At 41.0% G+C, this 19126-nt stretch overlaps 1 protein-coding gene across 1 annotated transcript in view; it reads left to right on the top strand.

Annotated features, from left to right (window-relative positions):
- The window catches only part of TMC2 (transmembrane channel like 2), an 83887-nt gene that overhangs the window by 32405 nt on the left and 32356 nt on the right, over nucleotides 1–19126 (top strand). Inside the window, 6 exon segments of the mRNA XM_007195813.2 lie at nucleotides 2057–2138; nucleotides 2541–2647; nucleotides 7226–7324; nucleotides 10291–10433; nucleotides 12655–12802; nucleotides 18706–18894. Of these exon segments, the coding sequence (XP_007195875.1) occupies nucleotides 2057–2138; nucleotides 2541–2647; nucleotides 7226–7324; nucleotides 10291–10433; nucleotides 12655–12802; nucleotides 18706–18894 (768 nt within the window).

Below are 19126 nucleotides of genomic sequence, written 5' to 3'. Positions count from 1 at the left end.
ATATTGAGCCATCTCTCAAAATTTAATTATGTATCCTGGAGGAAATGCTTTCCAAAAATTTCAAAGGATGACATCACTTCTTCCTTGTTTTGCCGTACTATTTCTCAGGCATCACTGGTTGTTTTTATTTATTCAGATCCAGATTTCATCCATGGACAGGATGTGCCTGTGTCTTGTTCAATCACTGTTTGAAATCTTTTTTTCCTATATACAGCTGACTAGCAAGATGACACGCACAGCTAGTAACCCAGTCTGAGGACGGCAGCTACCATCTCACACAGCTCTGAGGAAGGGAGTTGGGGTCTTCTCCCGCGCACGCCCAAGCTCAGTTTTCTGATTCTCTAAACCAATGAAGGAAAGAGCTTCAATGCAGAGCTTCTCCCAGGCCCCTCTCTGCCTCTGTCCCCTGCCCCCAGGCATCACCTTTTCAGGCCAAGATGCCCACAGCCTTGAGGGGCTGTCAGGTGGTTGCCAAGTGACCAACTGGCAGGCTATGTCTCCAGGGGCCTCACTTGACAACATTCATTACTCCATTGGTCCTCAGTCTTGCAAAGCTATATTTTATACTGATTTTATCAGCACCCTGACAGGGGATCTGTCTCTCGGGGGAGGACTCACATTAATAAAGCTTATGAGACTGATATATAAAACCAGATACCGGATTACTAATCTACAAGGAGGAATAACTGGTGCAAGAACTGAAAAATTTGAAGTCCACAGTAACAGTGCCTTTTATTTTTGGTAGTACAGTTAGTTATATGGGAAACTAAGCCATAGTCCCAATTCCAATCTATTAATTTGCAATGAAAAAAATTACTGCCATAGAAATCAAAATATTCACAGCCCAGGTGATGGGCAAATGCTTTCCTTATAGACAGACCTAGATAAGAAGCCAAATAAGTCAAGGATGGTTTTTGAGCACAGAATCAGAACTAGGGAAGGGAGAGGAAGCAATGGGGTTGGGGTGTCCATGCCCACCATCTGCCATTCCCCACATCCCTTCCTGTCTTCGGGAGATCTTTGCCGTTATTATCAACCTGTCTTTTGCTTATGAACCCCTCTTCTCCTTGGCATCTGTGACCATTTCCCTCTTCTGACAGGTGGTTTCCTTCCTTATACAGTAATTATCCAATCATGATATAGTCAAGGGCTTCAGGTTTGGAAGCTTGTCTGATTCCTTCAGATAAAATTTCCCTTTTATCCTTTGGTGAATTTGCAAAGGAAAATCTCATTTCCTTCATAAATAAGTTCTTTTGAGACCGTTGCAATAATAGAAACTGATCTTAGGATTTTCTCCTTACTTCCTCTTTGCCTGCTGTTTTCTATGAGGTGTTTTTTTTTTTTTCATTCCAAATGGATTTATTTCCAGGGGGTGGGGATGTTGGAGAGAAGCCCCTTGAAGAGTTGACAAATTTTCACGCAGCCAGAAGACAGACAGCTATTCAAGTTTCTGATTGGTACAAAGTGTTGGAGCTGGAATAGACCATGGAAAGGGGCATAATGCCTTTCTAACTACTTTTAGGAAAAAAAAAAAAGACAGGCTGCTGTTTCACTAGGAGAAGAATGGGAAACCATGGGCTGAGATCTCTTTACCACTTCCACCAGCCTTGTAGTTTAGCAACAGTTCCTATCAGATTAAGGCACTTGGCTGTCTGCCAAATGTAGGTATGAGAGTTGTGAGATTTCTTTTTTCCATTGAATTTTTGGTTTAAGATGAAGGAAGTTGTATCAGAGTTTGCTAAGCCAATTTGATTCCCCAAATCAGAAATTATACACAGACTTTCTAAGTTCATATGTAAAGTGTCCAAACCTGAAATTTTATCAGCACTATAGACAAATGCAAAGTACTGTGTTGCCCTTGCTTCTCTCTGACTCACACCTGACTTTGGAAAGTGAAGATGTGCGCATCCACCTCTGACAACCTAGGCTCAACAGCTCCAACATGGCAGCCTCACCCACGTGTCAACATGTCAACATCCACATGCACCTCCATCCTCCCCTCCAGGTCCCAAGGCAACGTGTTAATGAACTGAGGGTGTTGCCTGTTTAATTTCAGAAATGGGTCAAGCTTAAAAGAGACTTTGATAATTTCAAGACTCAATGTATTCCCTGGGAAATGAAGATCAAGGACATTGAAAGTGAGTATTTTGGTGTCACTGTTTTTAGTTCGTTTGCTGAAGGGTGTTCTTGACTAACTGATTAGGTTATGTTATAGGTTCTGTTGTACTAGAAAAAAGATGAAAGCAGAAACTAACACACCATTGTAAAGCAATTCTACTCCAATAAAGATGTTAAAAAAAAAAAAGAAAAGAAAAAAGATGAACTTTGGACTAGTCAGACCAAAATTTAAAATGTGCTTCTTCACTTCCTGATTGTAGGAACTTAGGCACATCGGTTAAGCCCTTTTATTTATCTAGAAAAAAAAAAGGGATGTATATTCCACAGACTGACATGAAAATTGAATCTATCACACACATAAAGTCCTCCTTTATGATAATGTCCTTCTGCAACACTTACATCCACCATCTTTCTCTCCTCAGGTCACTTTGGTTCTTCAGTGGCATCATATTTCATCTTTCTCCGATGGATGTATGGAGTTAACCTCGTCCTTTTTGGCTTAATATTTGGTCTAGTCATAATCCCAGAGGTAAGAAAAGAACTGCTTGCAACTTCAGATAGTGTTGAGGCTTATCATGACAGCCATCTTCATTTATATAAATCAAATACTCTGGTTTACAAAGAATCCGTCATTCATTTTAAATTCTGTGCTCACATCATTTGCCCAGATAGCCGAGTACAAAGAATGGAACCAAAATATTTCCATTTCTGAATTAACAGGTGGACCCTACATTCTTCTACCTTTCCTTTTACTTTAAAATTAGTGGAGAATTAATATCTCAGTGAGGTTTTTTCTCTTTCACCTTGAAAAAAAAAGAGATAGAATGCATTATATAATTTATTACCCCAAAGAAACCCTGCATTTGAATAGCACTCCTCACTGTTCTCCCAGATACAATCTTATTATGGGTGTAGGCAGATCCTTACCTATAGCTTAGTAATTGAGAGACAAAAAAGGAACAAGTGACCTGTACAAATTTAAGCAGTAAATTTGTAGTAAATGAGATTCCAGGTTTGCGGAGTGTTGGCCTGGGGCCTTTTCCAGGGCTGCCTGTGGTCCATTAGCGCTTAGCACAGTAATTGCTACAGTCCTGCCTGAACCATTTGGTGCTTGTGCTGGGTACACAAGTGAATTTACCTTTACAGCTTACAGGGTAATGGTATTTATGCATTTAGTATTTTTTCCTTTCAGGTTTATTAATTGGCTCTATGATAGGTTACTACTACTTTATTACAAATGATTCCATGAGAATATTAGAGTCAACTCTATCTGTAGTCACATCTTTGGGAAACTTTCCTGAACATCTATTTTTCACAAAATTAAAAGACTTCCATGGAATGTGAATTAAATCAGATTAGTTAGAAGAAGTTGAGGGCTTATTATAATAGTACTTGGTAGCAAAGAGTGTTATATTATTGATAAAACCATTGAATTCTTTTCTACATTACCCAAAGAGTGTACTTACAATTTTGTTTATGTCATTAACTAACCTTTATACTCTTTTATGTGCACACCTGGAAATCAAGGATTATGAGTCAGTCCACTTTGTCCTATATATATATTCTTAAGCCATTGTCACTCTCCAATACAGAGATAAGGATTTTATTTTATTTTATTAAATGATTCCATATTAACATTTTTTTTAATTTTTATTTATTTTTGGCTGTGTTGGGTCTTCGTTGCTGGGCGCGGGCTTTCTCTAGTTGCAGCGAGCAGGGGCTACTCTTCGTTGCGGTGCGCGGGCTTCTCATTGTGGTGGCTTCTCTTGTTGTGGAGCACGGGCTCTAGGCACGCGGGCTTCAGTAGTTGCAGCACGCAGGCCCTAGAGTGCACGGGCTTCAGTAGTTGCAGGCTGTGGGCTCAGTAGTTGTGGTGCACAGGGTCTAGGGTGCGCGATCTTCAGTAGTTGTGGCTTGCGGGCTCTAGAGCGCAGGCTCAGTAGTTGTGGTGCGTGGGCTTAGTTGCTCCACTGCATGTAGGATCTTCCCGGATCAGGGATTGAACCTGTGTCCCCTGCACCGGCAGGCGGATTCTTAACCACTGCACCACCAGGTAAGTCCCCAGAGATAAGGATTTTAAACCTTCTGGCAAATGTGTACAAATGCTCTTGAAACAAATCTGGTTCTCCCCAGTATTGTCAGAAGTTAAATAGAAGTTTTACTTCTCCCCTCCATAACCAAGGAGGAGAGAGTTTTCCCCAGTAGTCACTGGGGAAATTTACTCTCACAGACTCTTTACTTTCTTCCTGGGAGTTTTTGATTCCAAATGGATTTATTTCCATGAGAAGAGATTACATTTAAATGCTGTAGGCATATAAGACATCACTAGAATTTTGCTATACAGTGGTCCAGAAAGGCAGTGTTTTGGGGAAGGTGAATAATTTTAAAAACACTGAGAGTTTTTTTTTTCTCAAAGAAAACATTACATTTTATATAATTTATATATATTGATATAATTTGTAAATATTTCCTATCAAGGGGACATTTGTTTGAAACAATGAAAATTTAGTGATTGGTGCATTCCAATGAAGCAGCCAAGACCTGAACTGTCCAGGAAAGGACACCTTGATTTGATTGGCAGGTGTTTGGGAAGCTGGATGGGAGAAAGAAGAGAAAGAGAGAGACAGGGAAAGAGTAGAACAGACAAGACTTGATGATAGGTTGGGTAACAGCAGTTGAGAATGTGGGGTATCCCAAGATGCCCTCTTAATTAGGATAGTGGGAAATTGGCTTCGTGGGAATCTGACACATCCAAATTCACTGCAGGTAGAGTAGAGGAGATGACCTGTTGTTCAAGGACACGGCTAACTTCAGGGCCCAAAGGTTTTAAGCCTAAACCTAATGATCAGATATTCCTATGGCTCATGGCTGTTTTAAGGCTAACCACAGTGACTCAGAGGGTCTAGGAATAAGAATGTTAGAAGTGCTCAAATGTTAGACAACTCTAACAGAATTTTTCCTCATACTCATCTTCTTTTGCCACAAATCCTTGATACATTTCAATGGAATCAAACTGCTCTGAATGCTTGAGTGAATCTTGTTCAGCTTTAATGACAACTGCCTGCAGATCCCAGAATGCCTTCATGGTCCCAGGAGAGCCCTCAGTTATGCTGCAGGAGCTCACTATCAAGGCCTTGCTACATGATGAGCTCATGTATTTCTTGTCTTAACACGGGCTGCATATGAAAATCACTTGGGGAGTTTTTTTTAAATACGAAGTCCAATCAATTGAATCTGAATCTCTGAGAATGTGGCTCTGGCATCCCTATATTAAAAGCTCCTATGGTAGGCAGGCATCTGAGATTGCCCCCAGTGATCCTCCTCTCCTGGTAGCATGCCCTTGTATAATCAATCCCCTCCACCTGAGTAAAGCCTAGACCTTGTGGCTTGCTTTTAACAAATAGAATATAACCAAAGTGACAGGCTGTCACTTACATGATTAGGTTATAGATGACTGTGACTTCCATCTGGCATTTTCTCTTGGTCCCCTTCTTGGCTCACATGCTTTGATGAAGCAACCTGCCAGACTGGAGAGGCCCGCTGGCACGGAACTGATTGTGGCTTTGGACAAGAGCCAGCAAGGAACTGAGGCCCTCAGTCCAACAGCCCATGAGGAACTAAATCTTGCCAACAACCAAGGGAGTGCATCTGGAATCAGATCCTGCCCCACCAGGCCTTCAGATGAGACCAAAGCCCTGGCAGACACCTTGACTGAAGCCTGTGAAAGACCCTGAAGCAAAGGACCCAGCTAAGCCCAACCCAGGTTCCTGACCTGCAGAAACGAGGAGATAGTTTTAGGATAATTTGATATACAAAAATAGATGACAAATACAGCTCCCCAAGTTATCCTAATATGCAGCCAGGGTGTACATTGCTAGTGTACATTAATTAATTTAATTAAATAATTCTTTAAAATATCTTGTAAGTTCTGCTCTAGGGTTCACATAGGCAGCACTCAGTAAGCCTCATATTGGTACTTCCTCTAAAAATAACTATTAAAACTTTCAGATATATGGAAAGGTATAAAGAATGAGCCCATTTGCCTGCCACTAAGTTTAAAAATAAAAAATTACACACACACTAGAGTCCTCCATCTACTTCTCCCCAATTATGTTACCCACATAACTCTCACAAGTGATCACTTTCCTGAACTTTCCATTTCAACTTAACATTTTAAAATGTATTGGCTTAAAGTTAAATAACATAGTTTCTTGTTTTTTAAAATCACTCATGTATCTGAAGTTATATTCCCTTTTGCATGATAGTGTAATTTTTTCCTCATTTACATTGAAGGTTTGTCTCTTTTAGTTATTTTATTAAAGAAACAACTTTGGCTTTGTTTATTCTCTGACATGTCGCATCCCGCAGCTAGGGATCCCGCATGCTGCAACTATAAGATCCCACACGTGGCAATGAAGATCCCGCATGCCACAGCTAACACCCAGAGCAGCCAAATAAAAAAATATTTTAAAAAATATATATGACTGAATAAACAGGAGGGCACATTCGTGGAAGGGAAAACTTACTATCATAAAAAAGATCTATCCTTCCTAAATCAATATGTAAATTTAATACAATCCTTATTTTTTAAATAATTAAGGATGTGAATCAAGTCATATATATAAAAGGGTATTAATAACAGAATTATGTACACATGAAGAACTAGTAATACTCTAATTAGTCCAACAGTAGGGGATGTTGTAAGTAAGTTTATGGTACATACATGTGATTAGATATTTTAAAGTCATTTTATTTTGAAAAATACCATACACCATAGGGAATTGGTCATAAAATAATATTAAGCTAGATAATCAAGCTAAAACATATATAAAACTCAGAAACTTTGAAAGGAAATACATGAATATCTAACAGTCATTATCTTTAGGATGTGAAGGTGACAGGTAATTTTTTAAACACTCTTCTATACTTTTTCACATTTTCTACAGTGAGTATGTAATACTTTTAAAATCAGGAAAGTGATTAATGTTATTTAAAGGGAAAAAAATGGATGTTCCTGCTCTGAGAAGAGATTTAACCCACTATGTGCACATCTCCGTGTGTTTGTATCTTCTCCACGTGTAATTGTGTCATTCTGTCCCAACACAAGGTGCTGATGGGGATGCCCTATGGAAGTATACCCAGAAAGACGGTGCCTCGGGCTGAGGAAGAAAAAGCCATGGATTTTTCCGTCCTTTGGGATTTTGAGGTACCATTGCCAACATGCCAATGCACTTCCATTTTGTGATTGTGGATAAGTGTGAAGTGTTTAATTATTGGACAGCCAGTGCTTTAACCAAATGGGATCCTAGCACTGTGCAAAATGAGCTAGCCAACCATGTCTTCCTAGGTCCCCTTCGTGGGTCCTTTTATCACACACTCTGATAAACGTGACCTCCCCATGAGGCCACAGCTCCCCGCATTCTGCCAGATCTATGTAAGGCGATATTACAGGATGGTTTTATCTCAGCATAACCACAGTAAGACCCCAGGGCTATTGCCAGTCCAGCCTTTCCCCAAGCTTCACATGACATCTTCAACTGAATATCCTACCTGCTTCTCAAATCCAACAACTATCCACCCAAACCTACATCACTTTTTCCCATCTCCTTTATTGGAACCACCGTTCACCCAGTCATTCAAGTCTGAAACCTGAAAGTCATCCCACATTTCCTCTCCTCACCACCACCCCTCACATCCAATCAATCACTAAATCTGAGCCTATCTACTAAACGTTTCTTAAACCAGTCTCCTTTGCTCCATCCCTCACACCTCTCCTCGAACCTCACTGTACCAGGACCACCGTCAGAATCTTCTACCTCTCCTCCCTGCCTTGGCTTGTCTCCTCAAATCTCCATTCCCTCTGCTGCCAGGTGACCTTTCTAAAATGTAAACCTGACCCTGTCACTCCCCACCTCCAATATTCCTTTATTCCCACTCCCAGATGGAATAAAGCCCAGTGTTCTGAACTGGGTTTACAAAAGAATTGTTCATGACCTGGCTGCCTTCTACCTCTCCAGTCCCAGTCCCATGTCTGTCTAAGACCTCACACTTTATGCCCCAACATTATCAACTTTCAGGGAAGTCCAGTGCCTCCCTGCCTTTGCTCACGATCCTCTGCCTGGAACATCCCTCCTTCTTTTTGGAATCCTCATACCCCCGTGCCTCTGGGGGCCTTGGTCTGCAGCTCCAAGGAGATCGAGAGGCAGGAGGCCTGGCTGTGGTGGTTCAAGCAACACATCTTGCTGCTGCCATCCTTCACTCTCATAGTCAGATTCAAGACCCCTCAGAAATGTGTGAAAATGAGCTGGAGTATTTTTCTAAGTCATTTGGAACAGGAGTGTTCCAAATAACTACTATACCACTAAGAATTACATACTACTACCACTACATGCTACTACTAAGAATTTCCTTTATTCTTTATTTCACCCAAGGACCCCTGTTGAAATGTCCTATCCACTCAAAACCAACAATTTATTCAGCAATAATCCCATGTTGTACTTGTTATTGTTGCCAAGGATAAATTTTTATTTTTCAAGTAAAAATTAAAATTTTGGAAAACTTATATCCATCACCATGACAGTGGCAGTTTCTCAGTAGTTAAATACTTTTCTGATGAGATCAATGGAGATATTAACAGTGTGATTTTTTTTATATTGTATAAGAAATGTGTCAACATTTGGCATACGTTCGTAACTCAGTGAACCATTACTTTCCAGATGACCAATACATGATGTTACAAAATCATGTGTGAGTAAAAGATCCCACATCTTGATAGTAAAAGACAGAGCAATAGAGTTTTAAAAACTATATTTTGAGATAATTTTAGACTTACCGAACAGTTGCATAAATAGTACAGAGAGTTCCCATATACCCTTCACCCATTCATCTTATGATAACATCTCATATACCCATAGAACAATTATCAAAACTAAGAAATTAATCTTGATACAATATTATTAACTAAAATATAGTATTTATTTGGATTTCACCAGTTTTTCCACTAATGCTCTTTTTCTATCCCAGGACCCAACTCACAATCTCACATTGATTTAATTGTCACATCTCTTACTCTCCTCCAATCTGTGACTGTTCTCTGTCTTTCAGTGACCTTGACACTTTTGAATAGTGCTGGTCAGTTGTTTGCCCCTGAATTTGGGTTTGTCTGATGTTCTCTCGTGATTGTATTAAGGTTATGAATTGTTGGGGAGGTAACGTGCCTTTCTCAGAGTGTCAAATCAGGGTTACATTATGTTGACCACTTGGTTAAAGTGATATCTGCCAGAATTCTCTGCTGTAAAGTTAGTATTTTTCCCTTTTTAATTACTTAGTATTTGGGGGAGAGCAATGGATCTTAAGGTATGAAAAAGTTCATTATGTGATTCATATTCCACATTGCAACTAACCTTTAAGAAATAACTATTTAGTTATTGGGTTGAGGTATGATATCATAGAAGAAATAGCCACAAGTATATGAAAAAAACTATTAAAATTTGGCTCCCCTGTCCAACTACATATCTTTGTGAGGTCAGAATAATCCCCTGTTTTATATTCAGCAAAGACATAAAAGAAGTGCTAAAATTATAAGTTAATTTTACACCTAAATTATTATACCTAAAAAGTGCGCTAATTACACCTAAAGCCAATTATACCAAAAAACAAAACCAAAATGAAACTCGAAGCTCAGGTTAGATTGTGAGCCTTATCACATAGTTTTCTTTAGAAGTTTTGAAATACTGAGAAAGTTCACGGACTCCCTTCTAGTTCCAGAGTGTTAAATTAAGACCCTGGGCACAGGGTGGGGAGTGGAGGGGGAATTTGGAGCCGTGTGTGCATGTGCACACAGATGCACACACAGACACAGACGCACACACACACACCTTATCCCTAATTTGTCCCGAATGTTAACAACACTCTCCTCCCCGTGCTGTGTCTCCGAGCACTCTGTATAATGGAGAAATAGACAGGAGAAAGAAGAGGGCAGATGTGGAGACGGGCATAGACTCTGGAGCAACTGGGGGAGTGAAGGGAAGAACAGGAACATCGAGAACCCTTCCTTCCTCCCATCCGGCTCCCATCACACTCCTGAGAAAGATACCCCAGGTCGATGGAATCGTCCGATGACTGTCACGTTGAGCTTACAAACCCAGAGCATTTGGCTTTGCTGCCCCACAGGGCTACATCAAGTATTCCGCTCTCTTCTACGGCTACTACAACAACCAGAGGACCATCGGGTGGCTGAGGTACAGGTTACCCATGGCTTACTTCATGGTGGGGATCAGCGTGTTCGGCTACAGCCTGATGATCATCATTAGATCGTAAGTATGACCGTCTCATTTACAGGCTTTTAATTTTCTTCCCACAAACACCCCACTCCTGTGGCCACACTGTGCCTACTTACCTTCTTGTTGGGGATTTAGAGAGAAAACAAGGAAACAAATAAAGCAAATGCAGATTGTCATATGGGGTATAAAAGACACAGACAGGGTAATGTGGGAAGTTCTGGGAAATGGGATAGACAGTCCTTTAGAGGAGGCTGGGCACAGCACTTTAGACAAAGCAAGAGCATGTGCAAAGGCCCTGAGGCAGCAAATATCCTACTGAGTCCCCAAAACTGTCAAAAAAAACAGTGTGGCTTGAAAGGGAACATGGTACCCATTAAGGAAAGGCTGAAGAAGTTTGCAAGGTCTGTTTTTGTTTTCCCCAGAGCCCAGCTTCCTCAGAAAAACCCTCTGCTTCTCTGTCTAGCTGGCATGTGAGAACTGAGCTGGTGCCTACAAAGATACAATGAGGCTAAATCAGTGTACATGGCAGTGAGTAACCTTGGTGTCTTCTCCAGCCCCAACTCTACTTGTCTCTGTGGTCAGAAATGGCTTTTTAATATGTCTGTGCCTCTTAATTCATGTTCTCTGAAGAAAAACTTTGGCCCAGCCCACAAACTGCCTTCTTCTAAGTCAGAGGACCCCAGTCAGCACAGGCTGTGCAGGATGGGGACACAGTCTGTGCACAGACCTGACCACCAGGCCCACTCACCCTTCAGCAGAGCCACAAGAGAAGAACAGGGCCGCTGTGTGTGCACAAGAAACAGAGCGCCCTTGAAGCCCGGCTAGAACCCCCGGAAAGCGATGGGCGGGCCCAGCTGGGTTTTCTATCTCGTCATCTCAGGGGAAAATGCTGCTGTTTACAAGAGCCTGCCTGGCACAAGACAGTGACCACTAGGTGACATGTGGCTGCTCAGCTCTATCAAACAAAAGGAAAAAAAAACCAAGGAGACAGGAGAGACAGGCTTGGTTTTATTCTTAGCCTTCACATTGCTATGTTTTTCCCTGCCAAATTTAAGAATATGGAATGTTTCTCTGTTGAACCAAAAAATTAACTAAGGCAACCAGGCCCCTGGAACAGCAAATCCCAAAAGCCAACAGGTCAGATAGAGTCAGAGAGGGGCAACCCCACCCCCGTTGTATCTGATGGAGCCCCTGCCTGGGATTCCATGGTTCCCACGGGACTGATCTCCAGGAAGCGGCAAAGAGAGTGATACCAACCAGGGTTCTTGGCTTCCTTAATCAATAGAAATTGACCAGAGGCCAGATGAGAAATTCAGGCAAGGCTTTACTGGGGCCGCTGCTACAGCAGCTGGGGAGCAAGAACAAACAGCACGTTCCCTTGCTTGCTCACTGACGGGGGGGGGGGGGGGGGGGGGGGGGGGAAGCTTGTTTCTTATATGGGGTGAAGGTAGGGGCATGTCCAGGGGTCAGGCCAGAGGTGTGGCTTAGGTGTTTTGCCCATCCCTTAGGTGGTGTGTGCAGGCATGCTCAGTACCCTGCTTTTGCTCCCAATACCCTGCTTTTGCTCCTGGCTCTTCAGAAATGGCAGTTGGGATTTTTTTTTTTTTTTTTTGTCTTTTTGTATCTTTTGCGTACAGAATTTGCCCCAACTGTGCATGCACACAGTTATTTTTAGTCCCATATAGTTTCTTTGTATTTTGTAGCTCAAGGAGAGGTGTGTCCAGCACTGCAGCAAAGGGTCCCAGGTCCCAGGCCTGTCTCAAGAGGATGAGGACAGGTAGGATGAAATAGGGGGCTATCAAGGCAGGTCCAAGGTACTTTCCTCCGAGCTTGCTTAAGAAAAAGATGTGCGTATTATCTGGTTGTAGTACTAACTGCCTCAGGGCTTATTGAATTTTACATCAGAAATATATGATTTTTATACAAAAAAACCAGATGAATTAGAAGGGGATATTCTCTGTGAGAATGAAGAGTTCTAAAACATTTGCAGGTGAGTCAAGCCACAAGAAATCAGACGTCAGGGCAGAAAACATGGTTAGTGTTTTCTGTACCCTGCAGACTCCTTGTGACACAGTTGACACCATGTGTACACGCAGGGGACTCTGAATTTGGGGGGAAGGTGCTCTGGCTATCGGTAGCCAGATTCAAATCCATCTTGGCTCTTTCCCTTCACTGGATGTCTGCCACCTGTTTCCCTTGGGCTGACACAGTAGACACAGGGGCAGACATAACAACAGCAGTGTGCACCCTACAGGATGGCCGGCAACACCCAGGGCAGCACGAACGACGGGGAGAGCGATAACTTCACATTCAGCTTCAAGATGTTCACCAGCTGGGACTACCTGATCGGGAATTCAGAGACAGCCGACAACAAATACGCCTCCATCACCATCAGCTTCAAGGTAGTCCCTTCAGGGCCATTCCCACTTCCCGGGGGGAACTTTGGGTCCTTCCTGTCATTGGGAGACTTCTCCCAGCTGGGGCATGGGAAATAAGATCCCCGATTAATTTGTGGTAAGAGCTTTACCAGAAGTGGGAGCCTAGCTCTCAAGCCTTCAAGAAAGAATGCTCATGGCTGGTACCCACCATCTGTTTCTTAACATGGCAGAGAATCATGGAGTTGGTCCCTGGTTCTGCCTCTTTCCTCGTAGAACTGCTTTCTGCTGGAGGAAGTGAAAGGACACACTTGGGGCAGCCTTTCTCAACGTTTACACATATTTGTATGATCTAAGGAGCATTAAAAATCTTCTGGGCCCCACCCCCAGAGATTCTGGTGTAATTGGTCTGGGGTGGGGTCCTGGCATTGGTTTTTTGAAAACTCCCCCAAGAACACCCACAAAGAGTTGAGAACCCTGGTTTGGGGGTGTGGGAATAAAGGAATCAATTAAGTATACAACTCCACACTTAATTATCTTATTAATTTGTTCACAAGAGAGATATGAGGTGGCTTACAGAATATAGAACAAAAGCAAGCCTGAGGATGAGCAGATGAATGAAGGCAGAAGCACTGCACATCTCACTTTTCCCTCCATGACTGTAAAAACCATTCAAAGTTCTTTTTTATTTATTTATTTAGTTAGTTAGTTAGTTATTTTTAACATCTTTATTGGAGTATAATTGCTTTACAGTGGTGTGTTAGTTTCTGCTCTATAACAAGGTGAATCAGCTATATATATACATATATCCCCATATCTCCTTCCTCTTGCGTCTCCCTCCCACCCTCCCTATCCCACCCCTCTAGGTGGTCACCAAGCACCGAGCTGATCTTGTGCTATGTGGCTGCTTCCCACTAGCTATCTATTTTACATTTGGTAGTGTATATATGTCCATGCCACTCTCTCACTTCGTCTCAGCGTACCCTTCCCACTCTCCGTGTCCTCAAGTCCATTCTCTACATCTGCGTCTTTATTCCTGTCCTGCCCCTAGGTTCATTACAACCTTTTTTTTTTTTTTAGATTCCATGTATATGTGTTAACATACGGTATTTGTTTTTCTCCTTGTGACTTACTTCACTCTGTATGACAGACTCTAGGTCCATCCACCTCACTACAAATAGAGCTCTTTTTTTTTTACTTGAAGTATATTTGATTTACAATGTTGTGTTAGTTTCTGTTGTATAGCAAAGTGATTCAGTTATACATATATATTCATTTTCATATCCTTTTCCTCTATAGGTTACTACAAGATATTGAATATAGTTCCCTGTGCTATATACAGTAGGACCTTGTTGTTTGTCTATTTTGTATATAGTAGTTTGTATCTGCTAATCCCAAACTCCTAATTTATCCCCCCCTTTCTCCTTTAGTAACCATAAGTTTGTTTCCTATGTCTATGAGTCTGTTTTGTTTTGTAAATAAGTTCATTTGTAGCATATTTTAGATACCACATATAAGTGATATCATATGGTATTTGTCTTTCTCTTTCTGACTTACCTCACTTAGTATGATGAGCTCTAGGTCCATCCATTATTTCATTCTTTTTTATGGCTGGGTAATATTCCATTGTGTGTGTGTGTGTGTGTGTGTGTGTGTGTGTGTGTGTGTGTGTGTGTACGCCACATCTTCTTTATCCATTCATCTGTCAATGGACCCTTAGGTTGCTTCCATGTCTTGGTGCTTATAAATAGTGTTGCAATGAACATTGGGGGTGCATATATCTTTTCAAATTAGAATTTTTGTCTTTTCCAGATATATGCCCAGGAGTGGGATTGCTGGATCATGTGGTAACTCTATTTTTAGTTTTACTATTCTCCACAGTGGCTGCAGTTCCCACCAACAGCATAGGAGGGTTCCCTTTTCTCCACACCCTCTCCAGCATTTATTATTTGTAGACCTTTTAATGATGGCCATTCTGACAGGTGTGAGGTGACACCTCATTGTAGTTTTGATTTGCATTTCTCTGATAATTAGCATGTTGAGCATCTTTTCATGTGCCTGGTGGCCATCTGTATGTCTTCTTAAAAACCATTCAAAGTTCTTGATAGTCCAGTGCTTCTCCTGTCTGATCAGGCAGACTTTCTTACCCCAGGACCTTGCAGAGGTCAGATCTACACCACAACGGTGCTTGGTTGTCTTGCCTTCTTCTCTCTCTTCTCTCCTGGCCCTTCTGGGAGGAGAAGTGGGCTGCTGCCCACTGATACCAATCGTTGCCTACAGAAGGCAGGTACACCCACCAGGGACAGGGCTTGGGCTCAGCAACTCACTACATGGGTTTCATGAGCCCCAGAGTCAGCTTGGCAGTGGGTAGAGCAGGGAGCGGGCTCAGTTCCCCTTCTCCTTCTCCTTCTCCTTCTTCTCCTTCTCAGCAATGGGAAGCCTGTGGTGGAGCATCCAAGGGCAGGGTAGGGGTCAACAAAGGCTTTGACCCTTCCTTCAGGACTACTAGAGAGAGACAAAGAAGGTCAATGCCTGTGAAGCACTTTGAACATATGGGAAGGAGAAGGCTTCTCCTCTGAGTCTGTTAAAAACCACTTATATAACAGGGCACATGTTGTGAGAACTGTGTGCATTAATGTATACTAACTGCCTGATGAGTTAGTTGAAACTGAACCCGAACACAATAACTGTTAATTGATTGAAAAATCTCCTTCCTTCTCCCAAGGCAATAGAAGTAAAAACAAAAATAAACAAATGGGACCTAATCAAACTTACAAGCTTTTGCAAAGCAATGAAAACCATAAACAAAACAAAAAGACAACCTACAGAATGGGAGAAAATATTTGCAAATGATGCAACCGACAAGGGCTAAATTTCCAAAATATACAAACAGCGCATACAACTCAACAGCAAAAAAACAAACAACCCTATCCAAAAATGGGCAGAAGACCTAAATAGACATTTCTCCAAAGAAGAAATACAGATGGCCAATAGGCACATGAAAAGATGCTCAACATCACTAATTATTAGAGAAATACAAATCAAAACAACAATGAAGTACCACCTCACATGAGTCAGAATGGCCATCATTAAAAAGTCTACAAATAACAAATGCGGGAGAGGGTGTGGAGAAAAGGGACCTTCCTACACTGTTACTGGGAGTGTAAGTTGGTGCAGCCACTATGAAAACAGTATGGAGGTTCCTCAGAAAACTAAAAATAGAATTACCATATGATCCAGCAATCCCACTCCTGGGCATATATCCAGACAAAACTAGAATTCAAAAAAGATACATGCACCCCTATGTTCATAGCAGCACTATTCACAGTAGCCAAGACATGGAAACAACCTAAATGTCCATCGATAGATGAATGGATAAAGAAGATGTGGTACAGTGGAATACTACTCATCCATTAAAAAGAACAAAATAATGCCATTTGCAGCAACATGAATGCAACTAGAGATTATCATACTAAGTGAAATAAGTCAGAAAGAGAAAGACAAACACCATATGATATCACTTATATGTGGAATCTAAAAAATGACACAAATGAACCTATCTAGGAAACAGAAAGAGACTCATGGACGTAGAGAACAGACTTGTGGTTGCCAAGCGGGAGGGAGGTGGGGGAGGAATGGAGTGGGAGGTCGGGGTTAGCAGATGGACGCTTTTATATATAGAATGGATAAACAACAAGGTCTTACCATATAGCGCAGAGAACTATATTCAATATCCTATGATAAACCATAATGCAAAAGAATATTTTTTAAAAAGAATGTATATATATATATATATATATATATATATATATATGTATGTATAACTGAATCACTTTGCTGTACAGTAGTAATTAACACAACATTATAAATGAACTATACTTCAATTTAAAAAAAAAATCTCCCAGGTACTTTGGTGTCCGGGAGACCTCATTTTCCATCCTGGCTCTGCCATATACTAATTGTGTCTTTCTATGAAAAACTTACTAATGCAGGATACAAGGTTAATAGTAAAAAATCTATTGTGTTTTTATACACTAGCAGCAAATAATTAGAAAATAATTTATTTCCAGTTTCAATAAAATGACATAAAGTACAAAAAATTCCAAGGAATAGATTTAACCAAAAAAAAAAAAAAAAAAAAAAATGTGTGAGACTGCCTACACCAAAAAGTACAAAACATTGCTGAAAGGAATTAAGAAACTCTAAATAAATGGAAAAATATACCATGCCCATGGATTAGAACAGGGGTCAGCAAACTATGGCCCAGGGTCCAAATCCAGCCTGCTGCCTATTTTTGTAAATAAGATTTTATTGAGACAAAGTCATGCTCATTTATTTATATATTATCTATAGTTGCTTTCATGCTACAGTGACATAGTTGAGTAGCTATGAGAGAGACCACACGGCTTGCAAAACCAAAAATATTTGCTATCTGGTTTTTTAATAGAAAAAAACTTGGCCAGAACTTTTTTATTAAAAAAGCCAGCCGCGGGCTTCCCTGGTGGCGCAGTGGTTGAGAATCTGCCTGCCAATGCAGGGCACACGGGTTCGAGCCCTGGTCTGGGAAGATCCCACGTGCCGCGGAGCTACTGGGCCCGTGAGCCACAATTGCTGAGCCTGCGCGTCTGGAGCCTGTGCTCCGCAACGGGAGAGGCCGCGATGGTGAGAGGCCCGCGCACCGCGATGAAGAGTGGCCCCCGCTTGCCGCAACTGGAGAAAGCCCTCGCACAGAAACGAAGACCCAACACAGCCATTAATTAATTAATTAATTTAAAAAAAAAAAAAAAGCCAGCCCCTGTCTTAGAAGACTTGATATTGGCCGAGTCGGGTGGCATATGGGATCTTAGTTCCCCGACCAGGGATCAAACCTGCAGTGCCTGCAGTGAAAGTGCGGGGAAGTCCCAGAAGACTCAGTATTTTTCAGATTCAATTCTAAACTACTTGATCTATAGATTTAAAACAGTCCCCATTGGATACTGAGATCTCTCTGGGCATTAGTAGCTGTAACTGGTTTTTTGTTGGGATTAAGGATAATGGATGGTGAGTGTTCAGCAGCACATCTAACACACAGTAAGTATCCAGTAAATCTAAGCTTTGTCACTACATGTACCAAAGTAGAAGTAACAAGAAAAAATGTAATTTTTTAAGATTCCTTTTTTTCTTCCAGTTTTATTGAGATATAATTGGCATACAGCACTGTATAAGTTTAAGGTGCACAGCATAATGCTTTGACTTACATACATCATGCAATTATTACCACAATAAGTTTCATGAACATCCATCATCTCGTATAGATACAAAATTAAAGAAATAGAAAAAAATATATTTTTCCTTGTGATGAGAACGCGGGACTTACTCTAACAACTTTCATATATAACATACAGCAGTGTTAATTATATTTAACATGTACCTTACATCCCTAGTACTTATTTATCTTATAACTAGAAGTTTGTATCTTTTGACTGCCTTCCTCCAGTTCCCCCTCCATCCACCCCATCCCCCACCTCTGGTAACCACAAATCTGATCTCTTTTTCTATAAGTTTGTTTGTTTGTCTGTTTGTTGAGTATAATTGACTTTCAACACTATGTTAGTTCCTGTTATACGGCAGAGTGATATTTCTCTACAATTAAAAATGACCACCATCGTAAGTCTAGTTATAATATGTCACCATACAAAGATATTACTTAGTCATTAATTACATTCCCCACTTTGTACATTTTGTACTCATGACATTTATTTTTCACCTGGAAGTTTGTACCTCTTAATCTCCCTCACCTATTCAAAATGTATTTTCTTAAAGAAAAGCATTATCCATATACCACCCCCTCTGAATTCTTTCATTTCTGGAAATATAGAAAGTAGTAATCTCAAGGAACCCAACAACAATGGTTTCTTGTTATTATTCACATCTCATTTTCACACATCAAGGAATCAATAGTGGATGAACAAGAGAGTAACAAAGAAGAAAATGTCCATCTGACAAGATTTCTCCGTGTCCTGGCCAACTTTCTCATCATCTGCTGTTTGTGTGGAAGTGGGTACCTCATTTACTTTGTGGTGAAACGATCCCAAGAATTCTCCAAGATGCAGAACGTCAGCTGGTATGAAAGAAATGAGGTGAGGAGGGCATCTCTGCTGAAGTGAATATTTCAGGAAAATACTGACATTACCTTGGTTCCCATGCCATTAAGCTGAATTATTGAATTCTGGACTATAGGACTAATTTTAAAAAGTGAAATTACATCGCTTATAAATCAGTTGTCTAGTAATGCATGGGTGTGATTCTGGGCTTCCTTTTCTATTCCATTGGTGTATTTGTCTATTCTTGCACTAATAACACACTGATAAA

This window comes from Balaenoptera acutorostrata, chromosome 15 (genome assembly GCF_949987535.1).
Source record: "Balaenoptera acutorostrata chromosome 15, mBalAcu1.1, whole genome shotgun sequence".
NCBI classification, from domain to species: Eukaryota; Metazoa; Chordata; class Mammalia; order Artiodactyla; family Balaenopteridae; genus Balaenoptera; species Balaenoptera acutorostrata.
Note: the sequence above shows the minus strand (reverse complement) of the source record. Positions and strands in the feature narration are given on the sequence as shown.